Here is a 9,500-nt window from a genome sequence, read left to right as displayed (position 1 = left end):
TGCTTTGTCTTCTCTTAGCTGTCACCATTCTATATTTATCTTACAGAACTTTACCTAATTTTATATATCCCTCTGTCCTCCATTCAGCTCTCAAAGTAAATATTTCACACTCATGCCTTCATTTAACATAGTGGTGCAAAATATCAGATCAAGAATCCTGAAATATCAAAGCTACTGCAAAAAAAAAAAAATAAAGCTTGATTCATCATTTACAAAACCATTTCTAAGGTTTTCAAACATTTCTAAATCCATATATACCCAGGATCTTTAAGGAAGGAAAATGACCAATAACTGTATTCCATAGGGGATAAAAATAACAAGAGTTCATTTTATATTCAAGCCCGTTGGAAGTCGGATATAATTTATGATATTCACAAAAGAAGCTCCCTTTTCAAGTACAAATCAGGTTGTAATCTTTATAGCTCATTGAGTAGTGAATGAAATATGAGGAAATGGAGATAATGCTGTAAACTATTTCAAAAATCTTTCTGTTTTTCAAACTGGGTTAAGCTTGGCTCAAGAAAATGGGCAAAAATACTGGAGGTGGAGAAGGTAAAAGTATAAGAGAGAAATGAAAATGGGAAGAGAAAATAAAGAGTGATACATGCAGACTTGAAAAGAGATTTGATTCAAGGCAGAAGTAGAAATATGAGCTTCAGGCTGAGTAAAAACACTTGTACAACTAAGTAAGATATGAGTGAAAAGGGTGAAAATATCACTTGCATGATCATGTTAATTTCCTAGGCAGATAAGAGAAATTGCTGAGAGCTAAAGAATACATGCATAAGACAAAATGTGAGAAAAGTGCAAGTTTAACTTCTTTACTAAAGCAAATGTAAAAAACAAAAACAAACAAAAACTAACTAAAGGACTTAGGAAAGGATTTTCATGTAGCTTAGAAGCCCCACCTGACGAGGCTTCAACTGGCATAATTCTGTAGCTTTTATTTAACAACTCTCAGCAACCAGAGCTGTTGGAAGAGAAGTGGTTACAGAGGTTCAGGGCTGAATTTGGGGCAGTTATATTGACAGTACACAGTAGAGTCAGTGAAAGAAAAATGTACAAATATGGGATGGAATCTATTGTGAAAAGCTGAAAAAGTGAAGCTGTAAGGAATAAATAATTTTGAAGAAAAAGGATGAACCAGGGCCTACTGAACTTGATGTAACCTGAGAACAGAGGTGAAAACTCCTTGAGAGGGCTGGAAAAATGTGAGGTGTGGTCTGACAGGGACTTAGAGTTTAATAATTCAAAGCTGGGCCAGCTACATACAGTAATAGATTGAGGATCTAACTGTAGGGAAAACAGCAGAGGATGAGTGGCCATGAACAGCCATTGAAGCCAATCAGAAATTTAAGGTTGGATCTTTTTGTCACATGATGTGAAATAGAAACAATGCTAATGATGCATAGATACCAGATGCACTTTATTTTAATGCAGCTTAGTACTATATTGTTATTGTTTATAATCTTTGTGCAAAATTATTAAAAATGTCTCCCACCACAGCTTCATGATGAAAGCTTAACACCACTTAAAATGTTCAAATTTAACTTCATTACATGGTAACTAAAGTCAGTCTGATTGTTACTGCTACTGCTGCTATAAACCAAACTCATAATACATCTTTATCTCTCGTACTTTTCTTTTCTTTTTTTGTTTTTTTTTCATGAGGAAGACGAGCCCTGAGCTAACATCCGATGCCAATCCTCCTCTTTCTGCTGAGGAAGATTGGCCATGGGCTAACATCCGTGCTCATCTTCCTCTACTTTATATGGGACGCCACCACAGCATGGCTTGACAAGCAGTGCATCCATGCACGCCTGGGATCTGAACCTGCAAACTCTGGGCCTCTGAAGCAGAGTGTGCGTGCTTAACTGCTGTGCCACTGGGCAGGCCACATATCTTGTGCTGTTTTTAACAATCAATTGTAAACATCTAGTGGAGAGGCCATCTCAACTGTATCAATTAGATCCATGACATGTCTGGATTTCATGCATTTAATCCAGTCAACCCAAATTACAATGATGTGGTTTCTGATAAAAAAGATAGGTGTTGACTTCGCGGCTTTCTCAACTAAGTTTGGTACTTTTAAAAGAGTTTTATGAAAATTCTGCCTCCAGAGAATACAGCAATTGACTATGAGAAGGTTGTTGCCCAGGACAGAAAGAAAAATGTACATCCCTGGAGGAATCCTGATTGGTCCCAAAATAGTGTCTTTTTTATTTATTGATTGATTCAGTTGGCTAAGAATTTTTACATACACATTTATGAGGCATATTGGTCTGTATTTCTCTTCTTATGAGAGCTTTGTCAGGTTTTAGAACCAGGGTCATAGTGGCCTCATAAAGTTAGTTGGAAGGTAGTCTCCCTTCTTCAATTTTCTGGAAGAATTTGTATAGAATTGGTATTATTTCTTCCATAGGAACAGAGAATGCCTAAGGGAGGCTCAAGTGGATAAATTCCAGGAAACCCTGACTCTATCTCTGATGGCTGGCTGAGCTTAGATACACAATGGGGGTGAATGTCTTCCAACTTAGTAAAGCCCTAAATAGAACAAAGCGACTATGGAACTAAAATTGACACTAGAATTTGGCAGGTCCCAGAAATTATGCAGACTATGGGATGAGATCCCATGGCTGTATTTCATATGTATAAGAAATACACACTTTATGTGTAAAGGTATATCAGAAAGAGATACATTCTCAGAGGGATTGACATAGGTTCAAATAACCTCAAATCTTGATTTGATTAATGATATCTGAGTTTATTAGTACCCATGGACATCTGCCAGAAGTAAAATACAAGTCATCTAAACTGGAATATTATTAAATAGCAGTATCCGAGGCCTAAAATTATTTCTACTTTATTTTACACAATACATTTGGCATTAGCACAACCAAGCAGGGAAAGAAGCAAATAAACATAAAACAAAAATATCAAAAAAAAAAAAAGAATAAACATAGGGTATCCAATAATACAATTTTCAGAAGTCTTTATAATAACTATGATTAAACATAGATAAGAAAATCAAAGATAAGATAGAAAGAATCAGAAAGAACCTGGAATATTTTTTAAAGATTCAAGTGGAAATTCTATGACTGAAAACATTTAAAAATTAAGAAATTAAGTCTAATTTACAAAATTAAAAACATAATTTTCCCCCTGAAAATACATAACCTTAAATTTGGAAGTCTGTGTCAAGAATCAGGACATGAGTTATCTATGTCTGGTGACATCCTATTCACTAAAAGAGTTAATTCAGATTTCAGAGTCTTGTATCCCCCATTATCCTCAGGGTGTTCCAAGACATGCAAAGTTCTCACTCTGGAGGCTGTGGCCACAGTGTAAAAAATCATCCTGCCTACCAAAAGCCGTTCAGAAGGATGATAGGGGAGATTTTCCAACTTCTCCAGGTGTCCTTGCTGGTAAGTAAAGTTTTAAACAAATGGATCCTTATCTGTGGCAGCTGATCACAAGGAAAAGCATGGTAGGTGTTAGAATAGGAGTAAGAAAGGAAACCTTTCTGACTGAGTGAAGGGGATAAGGGAACTGACTGGAAGAATGTGTTGGCATAATCTCTTACATACACTGAAGCAACTACTGCTTTCATTCTTTCCAGTACATTCTTATACAACCTCTGTGTGCAGCTAGAATATCTTTTGACACTTTTGACATTCTGTGCACTGGAGCACCTCACTGACCTGGATCCTGTCTATTTACTGATCTCTCAAAGTTCTTTCTCTTCATATTTTCTGCCTCTTTCTCACTGTCCTCTCTCCTTAAATCCTTTCTAATCTAATTTAAAGTTTGGCTAAATGCCCCCATCCTGAGACTATGTTTGACACAGACAGAAAATCATAATTGAACTTACCTTCAACTATTCAGAAATAGTTCTGTCTTACCAATTACAACCTATTAAAACACAACTATACCACTTGCTACTCTCCTCCAACTAGAAGGTAGTCCTCTTCCTTTTGAAATCCAAGGGTGTAGTGCAAACGTCTGTGAAAACGTCTAAGGATAAGATAATCAGATGTACCAAATGGTAAACATTATGAACTCTATCAAAATATTTATATGCCGATAAAGAGAGGATCAGGATTTAAAGTCTGCTGACCTTTGAGTTATGGACTCCCTGAAGACCTGAAATATGCCAGAACCAAGTTCACTGTAGCTCTCCACTTTATCATGTTCTTATTAATAGGTTTACCAGTAACTGTAACTATACTTTTTGCATGAGCCATCTTGGGTCATGCAAACCTAGCAATAACCTGTAACGCAGGTCTTTTAGCCTCATTTCGTAGATGAGGAATCTCAGACCCACAGAAGGAAAATAATTTAACCAAAATCACATGAAAACGAGCAACAGACCTTGGCTTCAATTCCTAAATGTCTGTTTCTAAACATTATACCCTTTGCCACGCACTGAACTCTAAATTAGCTGAACTCAAGTCACGGAAAAGAAATGTGATTATGGGATTCTATTTTATCCTCTTCCCAAATCCCCTTGATTTAAATGTCATGCCTTTCACATAGTCATCGCTGTTCAAATTAGGGATAGTTTTCTACATAGTTCATATTTCTCCTTCAAATCTCTCTTCTGTTTTCTCAGTCTAGTAATTTGCTTGCCTCTGACTAATTATCTTAAGTAAAGTTTGTTGTGTCCTTCTTGTATCTCTGATTGAATTCTCCTTTCTAGAATTTGTTAAGCAATTGGTCCAAGCCCCAAGCTGTAATGCACCCTCCCAAGAGACACACATGGAGCATGCACACACACACACACACATTTTCATTCCCAGAAATACTGTTCTAATGCAGTTTATCTGTCTAATGCAGCTTGTTCCTGCTTTGCATAGTACTTGAGTCTCATAGAATACAGAGCAGAACAAAGAAAAGGCTTTATCCATCTATAAGGGAGTGAAGTTCATCAAAGGTGACCAACAATGGTAACACGTTTTACTTCAGACCTCCCTGTAAGTTCTTCCGATCTCATGTTGGATGAGATAGCCTTCTGGTTGTATGGATTAGATTTACTTTGCTGAGAGTGGTAATTCTCCTAAAATTGGTAATTCTTATTTCTACTGAGCACTTCTAAGTGGCAGACTTTCTTTCTCATGTGTATAGATCTATCTATCTATCTATCTATCTATCTATCTATCGAGAGTCGGTGTGTGTGTGTGTGGATGTGTGTGAAACAGAAACAAAGATCTCTTGATCACAGTGTGCCTAGAGTTATTAAGGTGGTATATATTGTGACGACTTATATAGTAAGAGAAATGATGGATTCAGTTTCAAGGGGTGACCTATATAAGTTAACTCACTTTACCTGACAATTTTGCGAAATTTTGTAAATCTGGAAATTAATGTTTACATGCACATGTGTAAATCTGTGTTTCTCTCTGGATAGTCATCAGGAGGAAGACACTTTAATGGCAAAGCTCTATTTGCCTATCATCAGAACATGAATGAAGAGGGATATGCACATTTCATTCTAAGCAGACTCAGATTAAAAGGATTATCCTCTTGTTTGTTCTTTGATATTGGCACCAGTAAGAAAGGAGAGAACAGAAGATAATTATGGCATGAGAAATGTTTTTTGGTGACAAACTGGGAGAGTTGCACATATCCAAATTGTCTTAGAAAGTTCTGGTTTGCTGCATTTATGGTTTCTTTAAAGAGTGAATTATATATGTTCAACTCAGAAATGTGGTACTTGCAGATTCATAATGGTGGTCATGTATAAGCTATGTTTCTATTTTGTACATAAAGTATATAGTCATAAATCAAACAATTTTCTGTAAAATAATGATCAAGATTTTCAGGGAAATATTTTGTGTACCCAAATAGCAAGGGAATAACTTTATCTTAAAGATTATTTTATTAATTTAAATGTCTGATTTATATGACTGATTCAACCACTAAAACTTTGTTACATCAGGAAAGGAACCTTCTCTAACTCATCTTTTGTGATCAGTCTTAGCATTTAGCACATATATGGTAGATGCCCAGTCAGTGTTTGTTGAACTAAAATATTGAATTTAATTGAATGGATTGAAGTACAATTGAAATATTGTGGCCACATTTTCCCTTTAAATTTTATACTTTCAGATCTAGATGATGCAGAGATATGGGGAAATATGAACAAAGTTTCACTGTTTTCTTTGTTTTTTCTGTGCACTAAGCAAGGGTGAGAACTGCTCAATGAATGACAGTCACTTGGTCTATGGTATATTTCACTATAAAAGATCCCAGAAGGATGGCATCACTTAATACTAACCTATTTCATCCCTACTCTTTCCTCCTTCCGGGGAATCCCTGGGCTGGAAGATATGCATCTCTGGATTGGTTTCCCTTTCTTTGCTGTCTACCTGACAGCTGTACTTGGGAATATCAGCATCTTTTCTGTGATTCAGACTGAGAGTAGCCTCCATCATCCCATGTTCTACCTCCTGGCCATTCTATCATCTACTGACCTGGGCCTGTCCACATCCACCATCCCCAAGATGCTTCGCATCTTCTGGTTCAACCTAAGAGAAATCTCCTTTGAGGGGTGTCTCATCCAGATGTTCTTCATCTACCTATGCACTGGTATGGAGTCGGCTGTTCTCGTGGCCATGGCCTATGATCGCTATGTGGCCATCTATAACCCTCTTCGCTACACACTGGTGCTGACAAACAAGGTGGTATTCCTCATCGCATGGGGAATCCTACTGAGGCCGTTTGTTTTTGCCATACCCTTTGTTCTACTCATCCTACGGTTACCATTTTGTGGATACCACATTATCCCACACACTTATTGTGAGCACATGGGCATTGCCCGCCTATCCTGTGCCAGCATCAGGGTCAACATCATCTATGGCTTATGTGCCATTTCTATCCTGGTGTTTGACATCATAGCCATTGTCATTTCTTATGTCCAGATCCTTTGTGCTGTCTTTCAGCTGCCTTCCCATGATGCCCGGCTCAAAGCACTCAGCACCTGTGGCTCTCATGTGTGTGTCATGTTGTCTTTCTACACCCCTGCATTTTTTTCATTCATGATTCACCGGTTTGCCCAGAATATACCATGCTATATCCACATCCTTCTGGCCAATTTCTATGTAGTCATTCCACCTGCTCTCAACCCTGTAATCTATGGTATCAGAACTAAACAGATTAGAGAACAGGTGCTAAAAGTATTTTCCAAGAAAAAAACATAGCTTTAGTAAAAAATCAGATTAAAGAAGAGCGGGGCACTAATTCTCTGTGTTCAGAATGGAAAGAGAACATTTGGAAGTCAAGCAGGCCTATCTTAGGGGAGGCCTGACAGCTTCCTTCTCAAACTCAGAAATGAAAATTTAAGCCCATGTCAAATACATAAATAAAAATGTTTTATAATTTTCTGTTGTTTGGAAATAATTCAGATATCTCATGTGGAAAAAAGCCAATATGCTTTGTTCTGCTTCCATTATGACTGAGCATGTCACGTTCCTTAGTCACTGTCAGTTTAAGGCAAAATGAACCAAAAAAAAAGCATAAACAAATGAAAACTATAAAGTCCTTCATCTCCTGATTTAAACAAAAATAATGTATCACTCTGACTAGTACTCCAAAATAATAAATACTGGAGCACTTCTCGTATTCCAGGACTTCCTATCAAAAAGAATGTTACTTTTGACATTGCCATGTTAATGTTGGAAGATATGAAATCGATACTGTGAATATGTCATGTGAGAAAGGTGGGGATTTTCCACCATGAACAGAGTTGCAGAAACTTGACAGTCTTGGTAAATTTGTAGTCTTTTTTGTTTTAAAGCTGTATTGGATTGCTCATTTGATGGAAAAGTACTTATAAAGTCTGACTTATTGATACAACTTTTCAAACAAGCAATTCTTTTTCAAATAGTTTTGTTTCTGTGTCTTCTTTTGCCACTTTATAGAGGAGTTTCACTCTTATGGAAGGTTGGAAGTCTTTCTGATATTCCGAGTCCAATATTACCCAAGTGTGTGTGTGTGTGTGTATGTGTGTGTGTGTGTTCACACAGATGGAACTATAGCTCCATGTGACATCACTCAGTGTTCTCTAGTTCTATGTGGCATTTTAATATTATTTGTAGAAAGCTTTCAAGGGAAAACACTTTTTGAAATCATGGCCAATAAAATTACGTTTTTAGCTATATTTTTATTGCAAGACCTCTCATAGCTTTTAATAAACAAATATTCATTTGAAACTTTAAGATGATATTGGTTTCGGAACGCTCCTTAGACCATCCCATGATACTCACATTCTGTCAAATGCACTTCAGAAAAAAATTTTGCTTATTTTTATTGCAACAGAGGATATGACATCATAAATTTTTAGACGGACTTTGTAAATAGCATATCATAAATTGTTAGAGGTACTTTGTATTGATTAACATCACACGCTGAACTTGAAAATCTTTGAAAACAATTAATCAGTTATGCTATGTAATTATAGGCACAAGCAGCTTTTCCTGAAATCATATTGTGACATTGAATTCATTCCTTTATATCCATTTATTCTACTTATGAAATGGACTCTCATTATATGGCTCTCATTGTATCTTGAATGATTTGGAATGTGGTCACTCTGTACGCTTTGGCTAATTTGTGCAGAATTGGTATGTAGCCTTTAAAAGTCTGGTAGAATTCAACAGTGCCACCATCTGGGCCTGGAGTTTTCTGTGTTAGAAGGTTGCTAACTATAGAATCAACTTCTTTAATAGGTAAATAACTATTCGGGTCATCTATTTCTTCCTGCTATTGCTAGGAAGTCCTCACTGAATGCATCATAGGATTCACATTCACTTTACCTTGCGTTTAGGCTGTAGACTGGTGAGTCAGAAGGTTTATCTCATCGTCTATCCTCCCATCAGCTTTAGATCTTCCCTTTGTTCCTGTGCCACAGAGGAGACCACTCTCCGTGATCTTGACACTCTCTCAGGAGTAGAACACTGTTACTTGTTACTTGAACCCAGCTAGTCTGGTGGTGGGACCTGGAGGATATTATATTACCAGTTTGCCGGTTCAGCCTGTCTTAGGGAGTGCTCTGTTCCTGGGTCTTCTTACTGAGTCTGCCCGGCCCCTAGTGCTATAGGAGACTCCTGATTAACCTACCTCAGCCTGGGGTTACAGAGTTTATTTCTGCTCCTTTGCCTCAGCAGTGATGGGACTTCACCTGTGGTCTACCTCCAGTGGCTGAAGGCTTTTGCTCCTTAGGGGAAAGGAACTAGGTGAGGTGTTGCCATCCTACAGAGGCTACTATTCCCTCTACCAGGCTGGTTCCATGATGAAGGCCTTCTCAGGCCTCTAGTCCCACCAGGTTCTCATGAGTACCTGGTTCAGGCCTAGGGACAAAAACCTGAGTGGATATGAATTCCCCTTTATGTCACACAGACAAGATTCCCAGCCATTCTATACTCTCACATATGTCCAGTCTCAACTTGAAGGAGTTTGTTTAACAATTTTAACAAATTCTTTCTACCGGCTTATGTGGCAAC

General features: G+C 37.5%; 1 protein-coding gene across 1 annotated transcript; it reads left to right on the top strand.

Annotated features, from left to right (window-relative positions):
* The first annotated feature begins 6,256 nt into the window (after positions 1–6,256).
* Positions 6,257–7,199, top strand: LOC106802407 (olfactory receptor 52E1-like). The gene is given in 2 exon segments (XM_014790173.2): positions 6,257–6,304; positions 6,306–7,199. Coding segments are annotated over 2 exon segments (942 nt in total).
* Positions 7,200–9,500: the final 2,301 nt, after the last annotated feature.

This window comes from Ceratotherium simum, chromosome 7, assembly GCF_057802395.1.
Source record: "Ceratotherium simum simum isolate JZ-2026a chromosome 7, ASM5780239v1, whole genome shotgun sequence".
Classification (NCBI taxonomy): domain Eukaryota; kingdom Metazoa; phylum Chordata; class Mammalia; order Perissodactyla; family Rhinocerotidae; genus Ceratotherium; species Ceratotherium simum.
This window is presented reverse-complemented; position numbering and strand designations above follow the sequence as displayed.